Source organism: Anthonomus grandis, chromosome 7 (genome assembly GCF_022605725.1).
Source record: "Anthonomus grandis grandis chromosome 7, icAntGran1.3, whole genome shotgun sequence".
In the NCBI taxonomy this organism is placed as follows: Eukaryota; Metazoa; Arthropoda; class Insecta; order Coleoptera; family Curculionidae; genus Anthonomus; species Anthonomus grandis.
In genome coordinates, this window is record NC_065552.1 from 22,068,035 (window position 1) to 22,093,956 (window position 25,922).

The 25,922-nt window shown below is 34.3% G+C and overlaps 2 protein-coding genes and 1 long non-coding RNA gene across 3 annotated transcripts in view; 1 reads left to right on the top strand and 2 right to left on the bottom strand.

The window, feature by feature from the left end:
- Positions 1 to 598: 598 nt before the first annotated feature.
- On the bottom strand, positions 599 to 2,036 carry LOC126738364 (uncharacterized). Its single transcript, XM_050443667.1, has 2 exons — positions 1,493 to 2,036; positions 599 to 1,438 (listed from the first exon to the last, which is right to left on the bottom strand). Exons 1-2 carry the CDS (start codon positions 1,700 to 1,702, stop codon positions 959 to 961), a joined length of 690 nt encoding a protein of 229 aa, XP_050299624.1. The 5' UTR covers positions 1,703 to 2,036; the 3' UTR covers positions 599 to 958.
- A 5,143-nt stretch (positions 2,037 to 7,179) lies between these two features.
- LOC126738794 (uncharacterized) overlaps positions 7,180 to 25,922 on the top strand; it is a 111,370-nt gene continuing 92,627 nt past the window's right edge. The window contains exons 1-2 of the mRNA XM_050444233.1: positions 7,180 to 7,203; positions 11,414 to 12,030. Coding sequence (XP_050300190.1) covers positions 7,195 to 7,203; positions 11,414 to 12,030 — 626 coding nt within the window. The 5' untranslated portion in view covers positions 7,180 to 7,194. The remainder of the gene's footprint in view (positions 7,204 to 11,413; positions 12,031 to 25,922) is intronic.
- Positions 18,786 to 21,331, bottom strand: LOC126738367 (uncharacterized). The gene is made up of 2 exons (XR_007661309.1): positions 21,218 to 21,331; positions 18,786 to 20,879 (listed from the first exon to the last, which is right to left on the bottom strand). It is a non-coding gene; the product is annotated as an uncharacterized LOC126738367 (long non-coding RNA).

Below are 25,922 nucleotides of genomic sequence, written 5' to 3' on the forward strand. Positions count from 1 at the left end.
TTAATCTCTATTGAACTCTTTTTTTTAGCCGATGAATGCAAGCAGAGATACTGTAAGTGGCCAAGCAGCTGTGAAGTATCGAAAATGGAAATTTGAAGATGATTTAGATATTTTAGAGCCCTACATGAAGGACAAAGAGCGATTAACATCAGTAGATTTGGAGGAACAAGAGAAAAACGTTGATGAAGAAGAGACAGACAGTACTCAAAAGGGAGAACTGGTAAAACAATCAGCTTAAAGTATGGAATCTCAACCAATACCTGGATCTTTCAAGCAATCTTTGGACCACAGACAATCTAAACCAAGATTTATTAGATCTAAAAACCCACAAGAGACAGCTTCCTCAACCGTAATGAAATATTTAATTGAATAAAAAGAAAGTGCGGACAAAACGCCACAAAAGGATTCCTTGGATCTCTTTTTTAAATTGAAAACTGTGAAAACCTTCTCTCTTATAGATCAGCATCAAATAAGGGGCCAAATGCAGTATCGCAGATGGAGGCCAATTATTTGATGCCAATGCCACAATCTCGGCACTCTTTACCTAAGCATGGCTCTCATAGTATTCAGGTACAAAATACAACAACTGGAACAGGCTTTTGTTAAAATATTAAAAATAAAGGACATTTTCTACTGAAAATACGGTCATGCTTATTTTTCATTTAAATAATGGAAGGTTTAAATTGAAAATGGCCAAGTATTGAATTTACAAAATATTTCTGCTTTAAATATTAAAACCTATTTTTTTTTATTAAAAAAATTGAAAAATATATCTACTTACCTTAAACAAACTACTAGTTTCTTTCTTGGTAAGATTGCCGCCCGAAATTTAATATCCTGTTTCTTAAGGTTACCACCAATTATTGAAAGCAACATTTCGAATCGCTCTTTTGACCTTCTAAAATACTGGAAGAACTTAGTTTCGTCATCAACTAATTGCGTCATGCCCCACCGGGGGTTACCAGAGCCCAACGGCCTTAGAGAAACCGATAAGGCTCTCTGGTATGAAGGGCTTAAAGTCGCTCGGTACATTGAAAGTGTTTGCCAAGTATTTGAACCTGGCGCGCGTGAGTGCTGGGCACTCCCCGACTACATGGTCAACGGTTTCATCCTCCTTACAGCACCATCGGCATTCCGGGTTGTCCGCAATACCGATAGTATGGAGATGGCTTCTTAAGTGCCAGTGATAAGTTAAAAGACCTGTCACTAGCCGAATTTCGCGTCTTTTTAGGCGTAGTAGATTTTTGGTGAGACAGGCAGAGGGCCCACCTTTGTGCGCTTTGGCCTGTCTCATACCAGGGGACTCAGTCCATCTTCGGTGGGTCCACTTGTCCAGCAGACCCTTCGCGGATCCCAGTCTGGCAAGAGAGTCCGCTTCCTCATTACCTGCATGGCCTGCGTGGCCAGATATCCAGACGAGCTGGACCCTGCAGCCAACCTGCACCAGTTTTTTCAGGACGTTTATGCACTCTAGTACAAGCTTGGAGCTTACCTTTGCGGCCGTGATAACTTTAATTGCAGCTCTGCTCTCCGAGCATATTGATACGACTGTATTGTGGTGTCCGCAGCTTAGGATTTTCTGTCCGCATTTTAATACAGCGCATACTTCGGCCTGGAAGACAGTGGCGTGCTCCCCCAGCGAGTATGCCCTACTGGTATGTGGGATCCCACCACAAAGCCCTGATCCAGCTCTGTTATTCATTCTGGAGCCATCTGTGTACTGGACGGTCCCCCATTTTGCAATGCAGGTCTGTTGCAATGCTGCCACTCCTCTCTACCTGCAATGTGCGTCACGAATCCCTCGTAGTCCAGAGTCACTGGAGCCATGCAGTCACTGCCCATCAGAAGAAGAGGATATTCCTGTATGGCCCGTGACCACAAACTTACACCATTATGTATACTGAATTGGGGTTTGAAGAGGAGTTAAGGACTGTCGTCTTACATCTCTAGAAGTTTTGCAAAAGTCAATCTAAAAAATGATTCTTGTCAAAAATTAATTATACTCAACAAATCAACTTTTTAAGGTTCTTCACTTGAAGGCAGTTATATTGCTTCAGCTTATTATGATTTAGGTAGAGCATATGAACTTATGCTACACGATCTATGAAAGGAAAATAAGAAAATCTACAGGTTGAACATAATTCGAGTATTAAATCTCAAAGACATAATAGGCTATCTAAAGCGATACCAGATGATTTTGGCCTTTTGAGAAGAGAATTGTGGACAATAGAAAAGACAAACAAGTTTGTAGACTATATTTTATGATATGGTCTACAAACTTGTGTGTGGTTTTATGTTCTGAAATCATCACGTATAGGCAGTATCCTGTTGCTACTGTGACCATTGTTTAGTTTATTTTCATTTATCTTTATTTTTAAATACTTGATGTTTGATGTTTATTTATTTCCTGTGGATTCGTAAATAAACTGTATTTTTATTAATTATAATTATTATTAATATTAATAATTGGGCAGCTTCATTAAAAAAAAAAGTTATTTTTTAAATTTTTTACAATATTATAATAACCACTGTCCCTGTATATATCACTAAATATTATCTAAAAAAAATTATAATAATATCATAAACTATTTTATTCTGTCGTTGATAATGACTATTGATTAATTAAACCCGTCCACTATGTAGAAACATTTTTGCGGTACGATATATTATAAAATAAGACGCATATTTTGCTTATTTCCCAGTTAACAATTTTTAGTGAGTGTGGTTTTGTTACAGGTTTTATATCGTGCATAAATTAATTATACGTTTCTTGGAAAACGCTATATGTAGTTACATTGATGATTTAACAACAAGGTAATTTATTTATTTGAAAGTTGAAATTTTTATTTTAACAGTGTATAGAATTCGTTAAAATGAACAGCTTTTAAATAACTATTTTTAGAAAGCTGAGAATTAAGCTAGATACTGAATGAAAAAAGTAGTTCTGGACTTGTGTATTAAGACTTGCCTAGTCTGTTTTGGATACCAGCCCATTTTAGTCGGCAAATGCATGCAAGTTTTTAGATATTATTTTCCGAAATAGGTGGATCGCTCAAAGCAAGCAAGCCATGTACTACCATCGCTACCAAGGTTGCCATACCCGTTCGTTTTCGTTTTCAAAAAAGTCCGTGTGACTTTTTTGAAATTTTATTTTGCATTTTTTTTCAAAAATTTGTTTTTAATGAGTTCTATATACAGTTAAAAAATAATTATTAACTTAGAAATCACCATGCATATTTTTGTTTAAAAAACTACCTGTAAATTAAAAAAGAAAGTATTCTTTATTGCCTTCAGTTCAAGTCTATCCAGCTTCAATTAGCTTAAGATAAACGAAAACAATTAAAACCTAACCCTTTTAATAAAATATATTTTATAAATTAAAAAAGTAGATGGCTAAAGCTTAAAACCTACTAGCAATCTTGGATTTGATTCTTATCCAGGCTACATATAAGTGTTTTTTTGTGTATGTCATGTATGTATGTATCACCTTTTATGTAGGCTATTTATAAGATTCCTTATTTTTTCTTTTGCAAATAAAATTTGAATTGTACTTGTATTTGTAAATGCTACGTGATGCAAAAATTGTTCTTTGTTGTTATTGTTTTATAGTTTTCCAAGATATTAAAAGGTCTTAAAAATGGATTTTTCAATGTTAGGCTAAAATTAATAAGAATTATTTCGTAGAAAAAAAAACGGAGAATCAGAGCCATTTAAATTATGCTACTAACTGTGTTAATATTGCAGTATAACTTTAAAGGTAAAGAGCTTTGAATAGTATGCAGAATATACCTTTCTTATTAACATAATGAACAGAACCTTAGTAATAAATATTTCAGAAATAATAAATTAAAAAGTACAATCACTTATTAAAAACTGAAAAAAAATATAAAATTATAAAAGGCAAAATAAATAAATTTTTCTACTTTTTTTACTTAAATAATAATAATAATAATAATATTAATAATAATAATAATAATAATATTAATAATAATAGTAATAAAGCAAATATATATTGTTCCAAAAAATAACAAAAAAAGTTGAAACAGACAACCACTAACAAAATTTTCGAAATATTATAATATCATTAAATATCTACCTTTTTACTAATCTATCATTAAATATCTAACCCAAATTTAATTATATACTATTCCAAGGTTTTTAAATAACTTTATACACATGCAACGTATATTCAATAACAAAGTACACTTGCGTGCATAGAAATTGGCTCACTGTAAAGTTTTGACTTTAAATATATTTTTTAAAAAATTATACATCAGATCAAAAAAAGAAATATGCCGTTTAAAAGATAATTTAATATCCTTTAATATGAGTATAAATTTATAAAAACTTATTTGAACATCCTATCTTTAACATAGTGAAATTAATGCATTAAGAAAATTAGGTTTTTTTATTATTAACATAAATAAGGTTGGTTACACCTCCATAAGCACTTCGCTCTTTAAAGCAGCAATCCGCAAATCGCTCTCTTGGTCTACGGTACACTTTCCTTCTTCGGTCGCTACCATGGAGGCATATTCTGGACTCATCTGAGAACAGAACAGATCCCCATTATTCCAACGTCCAATTCAGATGATCCCTTGCAAAACGCAGGCGTGCTTGCCGATGAGCTGGAGTAAGTTTTGGACCAATCGCAGGTGTTTTAGGACTCAGGTTATTTTCCTGCAGTCATCGTCTCACTGTCCACTGACTAATAGGCACTCCTCGCACCTCACGGAGCTGTCGTTGCACTTGAACGGCATTAAGGTGACGATTTCTTAATATTGTTGACACAATAAAGCATCACGAGCGGTTGTAAATCGCTTTCTACCTGTTCCAGGCCGCCTATGAAAGGATCCATTCTCCTCATAACGTTGGCACACTCTTCGAACCGCTGCGCGAGTCATATCCAATAATTGATAGCTGACTCCAGGTCCATTTTCGATTAAAGCAATAACTTGGGCGGCTTTTTGTGGTGTAGTATGCATTAAATTAACACACTTGAACACTATTGAGGTTATGAAAAATGAATAATATGCAAATTTCAGTTGCAAACGCAACAATTTTATTATTTGACAAATTTGTTATATTTGTTACAATCACCACATCAACACGGTTCATTTGTTTACCGGTTGCTACGCATATAAACGATAAGCCTTCTCAAATTTCTACTCACATTAAAGGATATTAAATTGTCTTTTAAACAGCACATTTCTTTTTTTGACCTGATGTATAATTTTTTTTAAAAATATATTTAAAATCAAAAGTTTACAGTGGGCCGATTTCTATGCACGCAAGTTTATATTCGTATATGATTCGTTACGTACCCAGTTCCAGCAACGCTGCGTGATGTGTCACATTTTTTTAAATCACTTGAATTAAACGCTTTTGCGTTACAAAAGCATTTTCAATCATGCTGTCTCTGCCACAGGATATAGTACTGAATATAATTATTATTGTTTGTTTATTCATATACTTACATACGTACTATCCGAAGGAGGCCAATTAAAAAATTGCCTCGTCTCGAACAACACAATAATTTTCTTTTAGCACCAGATGAATTTTTATAAATCTCTATACTCTTTGTGAAAGATCATTACTTTCTTCTTTTAGTTTATCAATATTTTTGTGCCTACTATTATATACCACCTTTTTTATTACACTTACCATCAGTGCTCTGTTGCTCAAATACGAAAACAACTATTGAAGTGCATTTTCCCTGATACTGTATCTATTCGATTTTTTGATTAAAAACTATCTCTGCAGATAGTCTTAGGTTATACATAGGTCTAGTATAATATGAAGTACTGTTTCATCATTTTCAAAGTATTAGAGTGCTGTTGTAATAAAACCCTACAAAACCGTAATTGTAGAATTAACTTTTAAATAGGCATTTTGATTTTTATTGAAAAAGTTACTTTGATTCTTATTCATCCGTTTACATATACCAAGTTCAAATATTCTAGCAAAAGCTGGTAGAAAACTTATGACCCTATAAGAATCAAAAAGACGGGGTCACTTTTTTACATAAGAGTTAAATAAGTGACATTTTTAAAATGTTAGAAAAAAATGCCGTGTCTGATACTATTAATTATTCATTCTGGGCCTTGGTTCTAAAAAGGCCAAAGTCATTTTTTTTAGATTTGGGCTTAAGTGCATTTTTAAAATCGGCACAGACCAGATCATTATGTGTAATAAGGGCCAAAGTCTATCTTTCACAGGAAAAAAATTACAAATCCGCTAAAGGCCAATGTCAGCATTTCAATTTTATACTCCTTTTTCAATAAAAGGGCCAATGTGAACATAGGCCTCAGAAATCCAATATTATATAACTTTTTATAAGGCCAATATCGACATTGGCCTTTTTAGAAATAAATGGTTTTAAAGATAACAAATAGGGGAAGTCTTTATCTCCAAGAAAAATGCATGTGGGACACTTGCATTTTTCTTACTCTTTCATCTTATCTTATAATATTTGTATTAGTCAAAATTTAAAATATTTTCTTTAACGCAACGCTAATATACAATAGTTCCTTATAGTACCTTCTTTTAATATGTAGAAATCTGTATCGTCCTTAGTATAAATTTTATATTTTAAATCGTAGATGTCCTTATTGTACTATGTTTTTAATTTTAATTCTTTTATTTATTGTTGTTTTTTCCCGATAACGGGTAATTTTTTGGTTTATTTGGTGAACGTATATGTTTTTTGTAATGTTCTAGTAAGTTCTAAATCTATATTGTTATAGCGAATAAGCTCTTTTTTAAAATTGTCCTGAATTACCTGTATTTTATTTTAATGTAGTATCTGATGATGGCTGTTTACACAGCCGAAATGCATAATACATTTACCTAAGTGTCCCACATGCATTTTTCTTGGAGATAAAGACTTCCCCTATTTGTTATCTTTATATACGCATTCTCCTACAAAATATGGACTTCTATTCAACTATAAATGGTTTTGATCTGTTGCGACAATGGCCCTGAATTAGGCATTTGTTTTTCTTTCTGCTTCTCAGTTTGTTTTGACTGTTGCTCTGAATAACAACGTGTTGGTGGGAAATAAGTGTTGATTTGTTATTTTATGCATTAGAAAGGAGAAATACTAGTTTTTTTGTTTAATTTTACTCTTATTTATAATATTATCCCGTGGCCAAAAGTTGGTAAATTTGTGTTCAAGTTCTAAAACTGGTTACAATGATTCAGGTAAAGACTTAAATATATCATAATTTTCATTCCAAAATTGCCTTGGGTACATATTAAAATTCAATATCAATAAGTGAGTTATTATAATGTTTTTAAAATAGAAATAGTATTAATAGTAACTAAAATAAATAATTAAAATACTTTTTATATTCACGTATGCAAGTTGAAAGCTAATGAGACTATTTTTATAGCTAATAATTTTGTCGTATAAAAATTAGTCATACGTTTTTTTTTATTATTAAGTTTACTGAGTGACTAAGTCTTTACTGGATTATCTGAATTACCAAAATCTGTGAAAGTATTATCAAATAAGGAGATTCAAACTAGTAATTTAGACGACCATATCAAAGATTATGCTATTTTGCAAAATGCATGTCACCTCTTTTGAGGCGCCCTCACGTTCACGTATAGGCGGGAATTTAAAAATAGAAATTCCTAGAGACTGGGCCAATTTAATTCGTTTAGTGCCTAGGAAACCCCCAATTTTTGTGCATGAGATGGCTCAGGAAGAATTCTTAAATTTTAAGTCACTCTTTTCGAGAAAGTTTCAGCACAAAAAAGTTAATACTTTGGGAAACCCTGTTGTTTGGGCTAAAATAAGAGTCATTCACTATTCTACCGAAAATCCTGGTCTGCTGAAATACAAAACCAATTTTGCTGAAGACGAGCCATATTAAACTTTAAATTTATTAAGAAAATCAACCCGTAATTCCAAAAATGCAATAAAACTTTTCCCTATTAATAAAAAAACGTTAGGCATTCCAAAAAATAAAGTACAACATTTGAAGGACTTATTACCATTTATTGATAAAAATAGTCAGCCATACTATCTGCAGTTTCTTAATGGACTAACTTCTTCTGAGACTGCAATTGATAATCTTGGTGAATGTGAAGATGATGAAGATTCGCTTTAGGTGTCTATATTTTTATCAAAATGTATGTGCAACGACTTTTGCGAAGTTTTTTCTTGTGTTTTTAGTTTCATTGTGATTTTTTTAAGTTGGGCCAAAGTGTTATTAGTTTAATTTATTATTTATTTAAAAAAGGCCAATGTCAATTTTTTTTGAAAAATAAATTTATTTTATACATTTTTAAGATTTTTTTTTTAAACCAATATCCTCTATACCCAAATCAAGCTTAAGAAAAATATAGAAACCTATCTATGTTGTAAAAACCAAACCAATGCGACCTCATTACCTTTAAAGTCAATTTGTCAAAAATTGCGATTTATGACTTTGGCCCTTTTAGAACCAAGCCCCAGCATTATACATGTGCTTTCATTTCAAAACGATCCACGCTTAATAAATTTCTTAAAAAAAAAAAAAAAAAAAACACGTCAAATTAGATATACAGGGGGGCGTTAAATTATGCATTTACTGAAGTTCTGTCAATCACCTCCAGCTAACCTCACTTTAATATGTCAAATGGGAACCCCCATCGTGTGATACATCATAGTAAGGAGCGTAAAATTCTCTATTCAACGGTACCAAAAAAAAATGAAATCGGTAAATGTGTAAGCAAATAGTTAGCGAAAATGTCTAGAAATAATGAATATTTTATTTACGCCAAACTTTGGTATGTCAAATGGCTACCCCATGGTGTGATACATTATTTTAAAGGGCATTCATTATGCTACCAATGGTTGTAAAAATAAAATAAAATTGATTGACCAAGAAGCAATTAAAGTGTAAATCGGTAGGGTAGAAAAACAAATTTAATTAGTTTAACAAATTTATTTTAATAAATGTTCAAAATGCGCGCCGTTATTAGCAAGATAATAAAAAAGCCTATTTTCAAACTCCTTACGAACATTGGCAAGGGTCTGCCCGCTAATTTCCCTGCATTCTTGAAATATTCTATTTTTTATAAACTTTATAAACTTTGCTTTTTAAGTAGCCCCAAAGAAAAAAGTCTAGTGGGGTTAGGTCCGGAGACCGCGCAGGCCATTCGATTGCACTACGTCTGCCAATCCACTTTTCTCGAAAATTTTCATCAAGCCACTCTCGAACTACCAAAGTGTAGTGCGCGCGAGCTCCATCCTGCTGAAAATGTATATTATTTACATTCAATAATATAGCACCATGTTGATGTTGATCTACTTGATTTTCCATAGATTGGATGATGGAAGAGTATATTGCATTTTCTAAAAGGTTTAAATAAATTTCGCTAGTCAAATTTTCTTCCAAAAAAAATGGCCCGATTATTTAATTCCCATAAATTCCTGCCCGAACATTAATTTTTTGGGGATATTGGGTATGGCCTTCCCGAAAAACATGCGGATTTGCATTATCCCAGTATCTACAGTTATGTCTGTTCACCAGGCCATTTAAAAAAAAGTTGATGCGTCACTGAAGCAAATGTTCTTCAGTAAATGGGGATCGTCGTCAATTCGCTGGCACATCACTTCACAAAATTGAATTCTCCTATCAAAATCATCCGAGTTCATGAAGAATATGAATTTTATAAGGAAAGAATTTATTTTTTTTTTAATTTTATGTACGAAACCAGTGGAAATATTTGTCAGTTTTGCGGCCTTTGGTATAGACAAAGTTGAATTCATAACAAATTGTCCTAGTACTTCAACTTGGCATGCTTCATCGACAACTCTATTTTCATATTTTTATTATTGCAAATCGATCCCGTCTCTTCAAATTTTCGTATCAATTCTAATACGTATTTATGGCTCACGTTTTTATCTTGATACCTTTCATTAAATGCTCTCACGGTTCTGCGAGCATACCGATCTTGAGCTCCATAAAGGAAAATTATTTCTATTTTTTCGGCTAGCGTATACACCATTTTATTAATTCACTGTTTTAACTAAAATTGAAAAATTGCACGCATCAAACTGACAGTTTTAACAATAATAAATCGCCTGCTTTTTAAACGCCTTCAAAATCTAAGGTATTGCAGTGCTTTTTTGTACCTATTAGGTAGGTTTCGCAAAAAATATAAGTGAAATAAATACACATACAAAGTTATAAGACTGCAAAGATTTTTGCAAAAAATTTGAAGACACTCTTTTTTCTCGCAAATAACGGTACACATTCTTTACTTAAAAAAATAAATAATTTGCTTGAACTAAATGTACTGTTTGTTACCACACATTTTAACTTCTAAATTGCTTGTATTTTTTTTTTTTTTTTTTGATGATCTATTATAAAACATGTAAGAGTTTTAAAATGATGTAGGTACCACACTAAAAGTATTCATTTAAAATACCAAAGTTTGGCGTAAATAAAATATTTATTATTTCTAGACATTTTCGCTAACTATTTGCTTAGACATTTACTGATTTCATTTTTTTTCATACCGTTGAATAGAGAATTTTACGCTGCTTACTATGATGTATCACACGATGGGGCCTCCCATTTGACATATTAAAGTGAGGTTAGCTGGAGGTGAGGAGGTGATTGACAGAACTTCAGTAAATGCATAATTAAACGTCCCCCTATATATCTAATTTGACGTGTTTTTTTTTTTTTTTTTTAAAGAAAGTTATTAAGGGTGGATCGTTTTGAAATGAAAGAACTGTATGAGGAAAAAGCATGTTTCAAGTCACAAACTTCTTTTCGCATTAGAGGAGTAAAATATATATATCATTGTATTATATAGGGCATTCTGAAGGATTCTTATTTAAGGATTTAGGTAAATTCGGCATAATACTTTTGTGCACATCCAAACCAAAATTGGTTAAATCTATTTCAATTTTTTTGTTTTAATTTTTGGTTTTCCGTCAGTTTCGTGATAGATATACTGCATTCTTTCCTTTTTATTTTTTAATTTCTACATTCAGTTCTCTTAATTTTTTTATTCTACTTGTTTTGAAACTTTTATAATATCTTTTTTTGCCTATTTTTACATATCTTTAAAATAATTTTTATTATACCATGATGAATTCAGGAGAGTGTCTAACCTCAATTGAATGTTTTGGATTTAATGTTTCAAGAGATCTATGTTTTTTAGATAAAAGCTTTTATTAAATATTTATATTGCTACTTCTAATATTACAAATTCACACCCATTTCTGATTTTCTAAAGCATTTAAAAAAAAATTTTTTTTGGTATATAAAATTCAGTATTAAATTGAAATTATTATTGTTATAAGTAACTTGTAATATTTAAAATTTAAATAGCCATCATTACTATTTTTAACGTACAATTATAATATAAATATAATTATTAAATTAATAATTACATTTTTTTTTAGATGGATCTCGTTTCGCTCATTCTAAAGTTATCAATTTTTGGAATATTCCTGATATTACTATACTTATACGCGACCAGAAACTTCAACTATTGGAAGAAACGAAACATAAAATATGTAGAACCTGTTCCATTTATTGGTAATTTAGGTCCTGTAATAGCTTTAAAGACAAATATCGGATTTTTCCTTTTGGATATGTGTGAAACACTTAAAAGTGATGTCTTCGGATTCTTTGCTTTTGACACGCCTTTTTTGGTAGTAACGTCACCGAAATTACTTAAAAACATACTAGTAAAGGATTTTTCCATTTTTAACGATAGAATAATATCGACTCCTAAAAATCATCCAATTTTGCAAAATGCAATGTTTTTGGCAAAAGGTCCATCTTGGAAACACGTTCGCTCCAAATCAACTCCAGCATTTACCTCTGGCAAACTAAAGGGCATGTTTCTACTGATCTTAAAAGAATGTAAACTACTCACAGACTACATTGAGAACTTTGCCGATCTACCTAACGTTGAGGCCAAAGAGATATGTGCTAAATATTCTACTAACGTTATAGCCAGATGTGCATTTGCAGTGGAAGCAAATTCGTTTAAAAGTGAAGATGCGGAATTTAGGTAAGATGAAAATATATATTTATGCAGGTATGTAAAATGAACTTTTTTATGAATGGGATTTTCTTCAACTAATTATAAATAATATGTCAAGTAAACGTCAAACTACTTTTTACGTACTTGTGTAAAAATACAGGGTGGCCCATCGAAAACGTACTGCAAGGCAATCTTTTCGGCAAAATCCCAAAAAACGTCAAGTATGTTTGTCAAAGGGACAACTTTTGACATGTGACAAATGACCATTTCAAATAACTCGACTCCCTAAGCGGGGATGAGATCCCCTAATTTTTTCAAATGGGACGGTGGGTCAAGTTGTATCTCTTTAAAAAGGCCTTGTCATTTCCTATATAATGCTGCTTAGTTTCTAAAAATCGATTCACTCGTTCAAGAAATATAGGCTCAGCCGCGTCCAGATCTGTACCACGTCGCGAACCAATTTGGACGTCGAAACGAACGCCGTCGCGAACTTAAAAAGTGTTGCAGCTCGGCACTCGTCGCGATCCAGGGCGAGTCGGTTTTTTGAGAACATCAAAGGATTGGTACGCGACGACGCCAATCAAGTCTGGGCGGGAAGCGAACGACGAGACCGTACGACACGATTTGTTTCTTTATTTTAGTATTATTTTGGCTATCGGCAGCTGTCATGAAGTGGACTGACGAGCGTATATCTCTTTTAATTGCGTTCTATAGGCATCATGAATGTTTATGGATAAAGCGTAATGAATATAAATATACGCAGCAGCAGCAACATCCATTCTGAACGCTAAATTAACTACTGACAAAAATTAAAATATCAGTAAAATGGATCGCACAAACGGTTGCAATGCGAGGTGCGAAGCGTTGTTCGGTGCGGCGTACGTGAACGTGACTTTTCTGCTCGCATCGTGGTACGCGACGTGGTACAGATCTGGACGCGCTTAATAGTTAAACAATAATGAGTGACAAAAAATGCAAAAAGCGATTTAATGCTTGGCATGTTATTCAAGTAAATGCTCGAAGTGCTACCCGCCAACGTTCATACAGTGATACAAATTATCTTTAAACTGTTGCCGAACGTTTAGAAGCATTTGTGGTGTCACTTCGCGATATACGTTAATAATTCTTCTTCGCAACTCTTCTAATGTAGCAGGTGGAGTTTTGTAAACTACGGATTTTATGGGTCCCCACAAGAAAAAATGTAAAGGACTTAAGTCGGGTGACCGAGGTGGCCACTCAATTGCGCCCCTGCATCCTATCCAGTGTCCTGGAAATCTGTCATTTAAATAGTTGCGTAAATTTAGTGAAAAATGTGGAGGAGCTCCGTCTTGTTGGAAAATCCTTTCCTATTCATTGTATGCGCGGTCCTCTTCTATGATATTTGTTAGAGCTGGGTCGATGGCATTTTGTAACAAATCTAAGTACCTTTAATGCTAAAACTAGATAACTTTAAAAAATCCGTTTTGCAGAAAGTTGATTTCAAGTTTGAGAACCAAAAAAAAAACAACAAATATTTCTAGAAACTTAAATTTTATTCTAAGAAACTAGCCTTTTTGGAAGTTTTAAGCATTGCCATTGAAAAAGATTATACAAATTACTATTAACAAAAGTTTGAAACGAGATGTCTACTTTTAGCACAAATTTGCAATATATCTATTTATAGCATACATTTTTTAATAAAAAACAAAAGTTATCGGGTTGAAATGTATAAACTAAATTAAATTATTCTAGTGTTTGTTTTTGTTGAAAAAAGGGTATTAAAATTGTTCTTCAGTATCAGAAGAAGCTTCAACTCCTCTATTAGCTAAACGATCCTGACAAGGCAGTTTTTGATAAAACGACCGAAATTCTTCAGGAAGACCCAGAGGTTTAATCGTAAATAAAGAGTTAAGATCATTATATTTCTCTTTTTTGAAACCTAGCTGTCCCATATATAGTGGTTCCAGGACAATGGATGTAGTGCGTGTCTTCCTTTGGCAATTATAGTATCTAAATTCGTCATCAAAATCTTCTTTAAAACGTAACGTATCAGGTAAATTATTTAGAAAAATTCATCTTCGATATTTTTTGCCAACCTACGGGTTTTCTATTGCTGTCTTCTTTTCGAAAAATATAAGCCCGCTCAAAATACTTCTTCCAGTCAAAAATATCTTTGTGTGTGACGTTATGAATTATGTATGGTTTGTCCCTCCCCCCCTTTCTCCGAGCACATCTCGTGATTGTTCTCCAGTTAGAAGGAATATTTACCTTGCCGACTCTTTTAAATTCGGCAGGTATGGCAGCATGCATTGAGTCGTATTTCATTTCGCTGTGGCCTTTTACCAAGAACTTCAAATCTATAGTTTGCAAGTGAAGAATTTCTTGAGCTGCTTTCAAGCACATACCTGCTACATACTTATTTAAGTTTTGACCTCCACATCTGTTGCTGTAGCAAACGATATGGTTAACTGCTTCTGGCAAACATCTAAATTAAGAATAGAGCCAACTAGCAATTTCGCAGCTGCCTCTTTTTCCTTCAATTTCGCTCCACATAAAACAATCACCTTGATGAGAAACGGTGTCATAGATTGTAAAATTGTAGGTTTTAAGTATTTGCTTATAAAATAGTGCATTATTAGTTTTATTACTCGGAACCAAAAGAACTTGCTGCAAATCAAAGTTGCAGCAAACAACATTTCCCTCAGACTCGGCTGCTTTTCTTTGTCAGATTTTTTCTTCTCACGGGCTCTATTTTTGGCACTTATGTGTGCTTGATATTTAGACTCTAAACCACTCTGATCACTTCCAGGGGTATTATAGGTCATGCATATTCTACACTGATCTTTTCGTGCACGAAAAAAGCCCAAATTGTAGTCATTGCAAAATACCTTTCTGTAAATAGCTGCAGTTCCAAATTCAATATTTCACTCTTCACAATCTTTTTTATACATACCGTACATTATTGTTATGTTTAAGTCTGGATATAGGTATTTTCTTTGCATCTTTTCACGGCAATAATGGAAAGCCATTACTAGAAATTTCGCAATGTGACTTCTAATTGCTCGAATTATTTCAGGAGATGTTGATTTTTTTACGTGTTTTCCTCTGTTGTCACTTGTACTTAAATTGCCGTCAATTCTTTTATTTAAAGCTATGCCCACGACACCTTTGTGTACGCCAAGAGTATTAATAAACATTTTTTTCCAAACTTGAAATTTGTTATCAGTTCGAGGTAAAAAAAATAAAATTGTGCTATCCCGTCTTGAATTTTGTGTAGTGGTCCATTTTTTCTTGATTTTTTTCGTGTTGCTATTAATAAAGTCCCTTTGCTTTTCATAAGAATCCAACTTGTAGTAATTCTGAAATACTTTAAGCCTTTCTTCATAGGAAACCTTATTGCTGCACTTACGTCTACAAGTTGGTAGACAAGGATCTTTTAAAGATTTTCCAGGTACAAATTTTCCTTTTGATGAAACATAGGCCTCTCCGTGCAGTCTTCTTTTTTTTATACATTTCGGTTCCAATTGTTATTATTCTTTTTTCTTTTCCTAGGCTTGCTAGTTCTAGTTGGAAATTCCTCCATACCTTCTAATTCTTTTTGAGGTTCGGCAAAATCTACTTCTTCAATAATTGTCCTCGCTTAAATGTTGCGGATTTCTTATACGTAGTTTTCTTTTTCCTAGGAGGAGCTTTCTTTGAAATTGTTTTTAATTCCATGTCCGAATCGCTTAAAGAGCTTGATAGAATAAAATCAGAATGTTTCGGCGAAAAGGGCTCAACATCTGATTCAATGCAAAAACCCCTTGGTCCAGGTTGCATAATAGCCATATGTACCCTTTCTGCGAAACCATTGTTACCATCTAGAAAAAATAACAACCGTTTTAATTTAGGAACAGCTTTTAGTAAATTATTTTTATACCTTGGGCATCACTAATAATGGATGTAGTACTGGGTGCAGGCCGGCATTCTATCGTTGCGAAATAAGAAATGTCTTTTGCTCTTGGTAACACATTATCGGCTGCGATAAAAATCATAATTAGTTGTTAAATATTGTTCTATTTTACAAGTGTCGTTTATACTTTAAACCGAAGTTTAAACTGCAAATTGCAATGCAATCATGTGTAGGTTTAACTTCGGTTTGAGGTTAAACGGCACTTGTAAAATAGGCCCTTAAACTATAAAAGCAACTTACTTCCGGTATTCGTTAAGGGTGATTAGGGCTGCTGTCTAAATGGAAATAACTCCGTTGATTCATTTACTTCAGCTTCTAGAAAAAAGAATTAGGGTGCAGAGCTTATAAGATTACTTACCTTTAATATGCTTTAATGCCTCCAGAATTTTTTTACCTCTAGAAGTCATATTTTATATTTAAATAAACTCGTTTCACAAGAAAAAAACAAGAAAACATACTCTCATCACTAATCGCCACGAGTTACAGCTGACAACTGGTAACTGGATATCTCAACTAACCAGAGAAGAGGACATCCAAGTAGATTTAAAAAATAACGCAAGAACTAGATAACTTAAGTTATCTCTATTGGCCTTGTTAAATGATTTTATTATTTTAATGCAACAACTAGGCAATTTGAAATATCCCACTATAGAACGAAAAAAGATAGGAATGTCGAAGTTAACTACTTTTGGCAACTTTATTTAAATACCTTTTAGTCATTCTAGGAGATATCTAATTGTAGCATTGAAAAGAAGACAAAATATTTAATGGGAAATTATAGATAACTCAAAATAGCCCAAAATCAAGTCATCTAGTTTTAACATTGAGGGGGCGATATCGTCTGTTAAATTTCCGGGAAAAAAAAGAGCCCACAATGGAATTCCCAAAAATACCAGCCCACACATTTAACTTCTGGGAGTGTTGTGTGTGTTTCGTGGAAAGTCCTTGAATAGCTGTCAGCCCAATAACGGCAATTGTGGCGATTAACTAAACCATTTAGGAAGAAAGAAACTCATCCGAAAAACACACATTAAATATGAAGTTATTATAGTTTAACGCTCGCTCACTCATAACTTGCAAAATTGAAAGCGACGATCAAAGTCGTCTTCATTCAATTCTTGCACTAAGCATTTTATAGGGATGGAACTTAAAGGGTATTTCTTTAATACCCTTTGGACACTTATTCGAGACACACTCATTGCAATGGCCAATTGTCTTGTACTTAGCGTACTATTCATTGCAACTTCCCTTAATACTGCAATTTCCATAGCTTCATGAAACCCTGCGTTTTCAATATTTTATTTTCTCTTTTTGTTATGAACTTAACCTGTCTAATGTGCCTAAAGAATTTGCCGCAAAAATGACATGTTCATTCAAAAGACAAAAAATAGTTTCTTGCAATTTTATTGTTTGTTCACTTGAAATGATTAAATTAGTGTTTCGACTTATATATATGTTCTATGTTCACTCTCTTAATAAATTTTAATGATATCGTAACATATTATTGTTCAACCTTTAAGGCCCATTATTTGTTGAAGGAGTGACTTGATTTTTAAAAACTAAGCAGCGTTGTATAGGGAAAGACCTTTTTAAGGAGGTATCACATGACTCCCCCGTCTTATTTGAAAAAAATTAGGGGATGTCACCCCCGCTTAGGGAGTTGAGTTTTTTAAAATGGTTTTTATGTCAAAAGTTGTCCCCCTGAGAAACATACTTACGTATTTTTGGAACTTGCCGAAAAGTTTTTTTCCACCCTGTAATGCCTTGCGGTACGTTTTCAAAGGGCCACTCTGTATATCTACAACGTTAATTGACTGTAACCAGCAAGTGACTTACTATATGTACTCTAATCTAATATTCAATTAAAGTATTATTAGGCAACTATTTTGTTACCTTTGCAATATACAAATGCCAGCCAAACTACTATCAATAAACTGTCTCAACCATTTCCCAACCAAAGAATTTAAGTATCATCGGCATAAAAGTAAATATTTTCGATTATTGAAGAAGGAGTAACAAGCTCTTCAAATAGTTGATACTAGTGACTTGAAAACAATTTTTTTTAGGGTTAAGATATGCAGTGGTGGAAGACTTTTCTCAATTGATTTTTATTTACCGTAGTTATAATTACCTTAATGGTTTTTGTAAAGTAGAGGTCTTCATTTGCACTTCATTGTCATTCAGTTTCAATGTCAAATGCTTTAAAAAGTCATAGAACATTGCCACTTGTCTAAAAAATTAAACACGGCACCATTGTTAACACTTTGGAGTCCAAATGCAAAAATTTATTAAATAGTAATGAATTAAACTCAGTCACAGGTCTCAAATTTATTAAATTAGGGTCAGAGAATTACACGTGTTTTGCCCATCAGATCCACTACATGATACAAGTCAAGTATAGAAATTAGGTTCAAATTGGTAAATTCGGAAAGAGACTAGTTACTACATATTAAAATTAGTCTGTAAGCTAAGAAATCAAGTATAATGTCTATCTGTTTATTTTTAAATTGAAACATCAAAAGGTACCGGAATACGTATGTAAAGATTTGAAAACTTTTTTAGCTGTAGGGGAGACTAGGGTCAATTGAACCATTTTGTACAAATATTTTTTTTCTGGCTAGATAAACAGTATAATATAATCAAAAAATAGGTAACATATAGCTGGGAACTTGACATACTTGACCTAGTAGTTAAATTTGACTATAGATAAGCGAAAAAAAATATGCAAATAAAAATAAGTGGTGGAGCATAATTTTTTTAACATATTTCAAACGACCCCGATCAAGGGTCAATTGAAACACATTATGGGGATAGTTGTAACAAAAGCAATATAGATTTAATAAAAAACACATTTCTTTTTATTTTCTTTTATTATTCAAAAAAGACTCAAAATCATATAGAAACTGTAAAAAATTAACATTAAACAGAAACGTAGGAACATAAAATAAAACTTAGAAAAAAGTTTAAAAACAAAAAACAACAACTGGTAGTTCTTATAATATAGATGTGTAACACTTAACTTTCAATTTTTGGTCAGTCCCTTTGGCAATTATGGCAAACATTATATGTGAGCTCTTGTGGTGTGCATGCTTCGTGCGACCACATTTTGCAGTTAGTACATCAGATCCACTGTTTACCTGGCTTACTTTTATTAAATGGTTCAACACACACCAATCACATTCACTTTCGTCGTCGGTAAAATTTTCAGATAACTTCTTTCTTGTTCTCACGGGTGCTTTTTTTTGGATTTTCTTTTCGGTTTCCAGATTCCGTTTGACCTTTTGTGTTTTCTTATTAGCTTCTCTCTCTATTTCCTCCTTTTCCGGTGTATCGGTGTACACGGTTGACTTCCTCTTTGTCTTTCCTCTTCCGTTTATTTTTCTTGGTGAAGCTTTTCCGAAAGGCCTAGCAACTTCTGGTGAAAACGTGTTATTTTGGGTGTTTTCGAATTTTCGTTTCATGAAATTTCACAATTTTTTAGGCCCCGAGAAGTTGATGGCGTTGGGTTTTGAAACTCATCTTCTAAGGTTGATACAGTCAGATTGTTTCCTGGATTTGAACTAGGATTATCATTTGGAGGTTCGGTTGAAGGCAACCTATTGGTAACAGATGTAGATGAGGTAGGATTATCAAATGTATCTTCCAAAGTAGGATCTGTCAGATTCAGATTGTTGCCTGGATCTAAAGCAGGTGAAACTGAAGGTTCGATTGGAGGCGAGAAATCTGTTTCCGTAAAAATATCTCTGTTAAAAGGATATATCCCTGTACACTTAAATCCGGCTTGGATATTGCTTTGTGTAAGAGCTAAGGGCAATGATGTTGCGACAATTCCGGGTAAATCATATATAGACATCGGTTTACCAGGGTGACTACGAATCCAACCATCACAAGCGGAGTTTATTGCTTTCTTAGGAGGACCAAAAACTGTTCTATCGAGGGGCTGACATTTATGTGAGCAGTGGGGTGAGAAAGAAAGCATTACTATTCCATGAGTTTTACAATAGTCTACAGCTTCTATACTAATATGGGATGAGTGGCTATCCAGTGTGAGTAGAACCTTATGAGCTTGTGAAGAATTTGTGTGCTTTTGAAAGTGTTTTAAGAACAAGACGAACTCTTTTTCTTGCATCCATCCTGACCCGTTTCCAGCCCCAATACACCCTGGTGGACCATCACAAATAAAATGATCCTGAAACCGCAGTTGAGGAAAAATAAACATGGGCGGAATCGAATTGCCTAGTGCGTTTATTGCCACCGTAACTGTTGACGAGTGTACCACGTTCTTGTGAGGTAATTGCACCCACTTGTTCCATGCCTCTTTTTGCTACAATTCGATTTGGTTTCTGGACTGTTGTCACACCAGTTTCGTCTACGTTGTAAATATCCTTTGCTTCAAATGTGTCTCGATCCAAAACTTTGGCAAGATTATTAACAAATACAGAAACATTTGCACAATTGTTTGCAAGCTGGTTGCTCTGGCTAAGCTGGTTGCTTATGGTGCTCTTATTGATAAGTCACGGTGTCTTGACATAAGACCGGAAAACCAGTCTTCTCCAGCCATGCCGTTTTTAATCCAAGTGTCTATATCCGGTTTATCTATATCATATTTAATGGTTAATTCTAACGCAAGTCTCCGAATATCTTTAGTTGACAGACCTTGATAAATGTCTGCAGCTTTTTTTATGTACTTTACCATTTCGGTTTCTTGAAGTTCATTAAAAACTTTATTTGCAGGTTTATAGCCCATTGTAACAGGTGGTTGACCTTCAGTATTCCCCGCAGCTACTTTCTTTCGCTTGTATCTCAACAAAGACACATGAGAGATTCCAAATTGGTCGGCAGCTAAGCGTAGAGAACTTCAATTTTTGAGCTCTGCATATGCAGATTTATATAAAGATATATCTCGACTTGAACAATCAGTTTTTGGGACTCTTTTACGGGGCATCTGAAATGAAATAAACTAATTAATTTACTAGATTAATGTTCTAACTAATGAAAGCTGATAAACAAACTAAACACACTACAGACTCAATTACAATTTATTTCATTTTAGAAATGAACGGCGGGGTCAGTTGAAACGTTACAAACGTCGCTGTTACAACTGACCCCAAACGACTTTTTTAAATAAATGACACCATATTTACTACAAACAAAATGAATGTCTAATTTAAACCAAAGTAAAATAAAGCTAAGTTAATGGCCTAACTAATGAAAACCGACAAACTAACCAAATACTCATACAGACTCATTTACACATGCATAAGAAATATAGCAAATACTTACTTTGGATACGTGAAAACATAAAATCTCGCACTAGGTAAACTTTGTGGCCCGCCGCCACAGAACGCAAAGAGGATCCTTGGTCTGTTTTCTGTACCCGCGGCGTACTGCCAGAAAATGGTTGCCGATATTATGGTTTATATTACGCGCGCAATTTGTTTTTATCTTGTAGCGGAAAGTTTTGATTACTGTTTCAATTGACCCGTGTTACAATTGACCCCAGTCTCCCCTACATAATTATTATACAAGAAATCGTACAGACTTTATCCTGGTCAACAGATGTAATACAGTTCAAATGCTCAACTCAATTTTTAATAGAGGCTTGATTGAATATAATAATTTGCCTACAAATAATAAAAACTGTGACAATTTCAATCCGTTTAAAGGACTCTTGAGAAAGTTTTTATCTAATTAATAAGTGTAGTAAGTTTTTTAAGGTTTTGTGTGATATTATTTCTTAATTTTATGTGGGGTATTATAATTATTGTCATTTATTGTTATTCGAATTGCTCTTCCTTTGAACCTGATTACTTGGCGGGGTGTTTCGGAAAACCGGAGGCGGTGATTGTTCATGGATCACCGGAACGATATCTGATGTCTGCCAGGAAACCAAGATGCCCTGTTTAGCATGGGTCAACCTAGAAAACACATGCTCGAAAATAAGTACGAGCCGACCTTGTGATGCAATATCAACAGTAACATCGATTGTTGATATTTCGAAAATGAAATGGAACGCAATAAATAACAATTTAATTATATAATGTATTTTTGGACAATATCATATTTTACTTATATATGTAGTACATTTTTGCTAAATAAATATACATTATTATTTATTTCATTACTATTTAATGTAAGCCAAACTCTTTGAGAAAAGATGGACTATTTCTTGGAATTTGCAAAAAATTATGTTGTTGAAAAATATTTAATAATAAAAAAAATTTAAAAATAATTATCTATATATTTAAATTATGCAAATATTTTTATTCTGCAGTTTTTGCATTTTTTTTTAGTTACGATATTTTACTTGGTTCATTTCAACATAAAAGCATATAACTTAATTTTTTTATAAATAATAAATTTATTTTCCGACGACATCATTGGTTCTATTATTAGAACCAATGATTTCTAAACTTGAATTTTAGTGTATGAAAACCTAATTTCCTAAAACTTCGAAAACTATAGGTCCTTATTTGCAGTATTTATTTAATCGAAAGTTTAAGAGAAGTTACATAATATTGCTGCAACTTCTTTTTCTTTCTTTTTATAAAAGAAATTTTTCCAACTTTTTATTCGATCTAACAACATCTGGCAACATATCGCATCACCTCGGAATCTCATGGCTTCGCTATCTCCATGTCATCGCTGCAATCGCTCATAGGGTCATCATTTCGGTTGTTCTAATCCTAGTGCTCTCTTCATCCGGTTGGTGTCAGTTTCCGGTGCATAGGTCAGGATGGACCTCACTATGATTCTATAGATCCTAGTCTTGCTGGTTATCGACATGTGTTTGCTTTTTCAAATAATATTATGTAGATAGCCAGATACTCTTGCTGCTTTATGTACTTGTATTTGGACCTCGTCATATATAGGGTATTACAGAATAAGATGCTGAAGACCAAAAAATAAAAACATGTTTATGCATAGTCAATTTATTATTAATAATTTTTTTTTACTGACATAAACATGTAAAATCATAAATATATCTTACCATTGTAGTATATTAGCTTTAATTCTAGAAGTTTAGCGGTAATTAAATATTAAAATTATTAAAAAATAATTGAAAAAAAATTCATACAGGGTCTCCTAAATATGGTCCTAAGGGTGACAAATTTCAATAGTTTGTAGCTTAAAAGTTAGGGGGTTCAAGACATACCTTTATTTGATCTTTTTTTCTAAAAACTACTTGAGGATTAACATCCTTAAGTATCAGCATTTTATTCTGTAACACCCTGTATATTTCATCTAATTGAAGCTATTATCCCCACGTATTCAAAGCTCATCACTTGTTCGATTGGTTGGTGATTTAGTGCCAACTTGCATCATATCGGTTTCTTGCTTGCGGTTAAAGATTATGTTACGCGGTATTGAGATGCTTATGTCATATTTTTTTGCTATCTGATTTAGCTCAAATATTATTTGCTGAACGTTGTCCTTGAAATTGAAATTGAAATTATCGAAACAGTGGGCTGCCAAGGCAGTTGTGCATATAGGTCTCCTGATGGACCGGTCATGCCCCACCGGGAGGTTACCACAGCCCAACGGCCTTAGAGAAACCGATAAGGCTCTCTGGTCTGAAGGACTTAAATTCACTCGGTACACTGAAAGTGTTACCTAAGTATTTGAACCTGGCGCGCGTGAGTGCTGGGCACTCTCCGACTACATGGTCAGCGGTTTCATCCTCCTCGCAACACCATCGGCATTCCGGGTTGTCCGCAATACCGATGGTATGGAGATGGCTTCTTAAGTGCCAGTGACCGGTTAAAAGACCTGTCACTAGCCGAATTTCGCGTCTTTTTAGGCGTAGTAGATTTTTGGTGAGACAGGCAGAGGGCCCACCAATGTGCGCTTTGGCCTGTCTCATACCAGGTGACTCAGTCCATCTTCGGTGGATCCACTTGTCCAGCAGACCCTTCATTGACGCGACCGCTACGCATTTGGCGATATTAATTATGGGTTCCAGCCACATCGGCACGTTCGCGGATCCCAGTCTGGCAAGAGAGTCCGCTTCCTCATTATCTGCAAGGCCTGCGTGGCCAGGTATCCAGACGAGCTAGACCCTGCAGCCAACCTGCACCAGTTTTTTCAGGACTTTTATGCACTCTAGGACAAGCTTGGAGCTTACCTTTGCGGCCGTAATAGCCTTAATGGCAGCTCTGCTGTCCGAGCATATTGAAACGACTGTATTGCGGTGTCCGCAGCTCAGGATTTTCTGTCCGCATTTTAATACAGCGAATACTTCGGCCTGAAAGACAGTGGCATGCTCCCCCAGCGATTATGCCCTACTGGTATGAGGGATCTCACCACAAAGCCCTGATTCTGCTCTGTTATTTATTCTGGAGCCATCTGTGCTCCAGATGGTCCCCCTATTTAGCAATGCAGATCTGTTGGAATGCTGCCACTCCTTTCTGCCTGCAATGTGCATCACGAATCCCTCGCAGTCCACAGTCACTGGAGCAATGCAGTCACTGCTCATCAGAAGAAGAGGGCATTCCTGAATGGCCGTGACCAAATTTTTGCGTGACCGGCCTCGCCAGCACGTAGTTCGTCGAGGACGTATAGCCTGTACGCAGTCCTCATTGCCTCGAATTGCACAACGAGGTCCGGAGGCGGAAGGCTCAGCAGAGTCTCAAGCGCTCTATTTGGCGCCGTTCGCATGGAACCCGTTATGCTGAGACATGCAAGACGTTGGACTCTGTCCATTTGAGCACGAATTTTCGCTTTCTCCATACATGGCCACCAAACGATAGCCCCGTATGTGAAAAGGGGTCTCACAATGCGCGAGTAGATCCAGTGGAGGATCTTAGGAGACAGACCCCAGGTATTGCCGTAAGCCCGCCTGCAGGCCCATAGCGCGCAGGTAGCCTTCTTCATTCTGGTGCATGACCGTACCAGGAGAGTTTGGGATCTAACTTGATTTCTAGAAATCGAACTGTCCTGAAGTAATGCAGCTGCACGCCACCTAGAGATATAACAGGGGGCGTGCAAAAGTTACGTCTCCTCGTGAATAGTAGGAGCTCTGCTTTTTTGGGGTTAATCCTGAGACCCTTCGAGAGGCACCATATGTCCACCATACGCAGGGCTCTCATCATAGGGCCCCGCATTGAGACGGCGTCCCAAACTTATGTTTTTTTATACGGAATATCCTGTATATTTATAGTTTATAATATTGGCATTTTTGACCTTTTTAAAAACATATAATAGTATGAACTTATTTTCAAAAGTAAGCAAATGAATCACAATTTTCTAAATTTAAATGACCAAATTCATAATTTAATGGGAGGCCATGGCTATTTACAGCAAAAAACAAAAATATGACAAATAAATAAATAAATTTCAACTACCTTCGGGTTTTGATTGACATTTCTCTGTTTTTGATTGAGTTTATGCTCCAAAAACCCATTTATTTTCTTTATTTGTGAATTTTGCCAAAAAATACAAGCATTTGAAAATTATTTAAAATATGATATGCTTGTATGCTTTATAGAAAGCAATGAAAATATTGAAGAAGCTGCGAAACTATATTTCGATAGATAAGTTAGAAGCCGTTATATGACTACCTACCAATTTCTAATGTTGTAATTTTATGTTTGTTAGATATCCAGAGAGAAGGCAACCGATTTTTGGTATATTTGCTCGTTTAAAGGACAATTTACTTGTGTACAGATCTTTGGGTCAGCCACGTCCTAATGCATACAATAAAGAAAATAGGGAAGAAAAAGAAATAGATGTTTTATGACGTTTTATAGATTCCGGACGCTATCTTGCCAATAGTATTTGCAGCAAATTAATGCCAACAACTTATTTGGCAAACTCGTTGTCTGATGAATGCTTTTTTTCAAGTGCGGGCATTTCTAACCGACATAATACTCGAAACTGGCATGCAGAAAATAGACATTTAATAATTGAAAGGGCACAACAAGGACGCTTTGGAGTGGGAATGTCTTGGTTTATTTTGGGAAAACAAATAGAATACCGAATCTTTGAA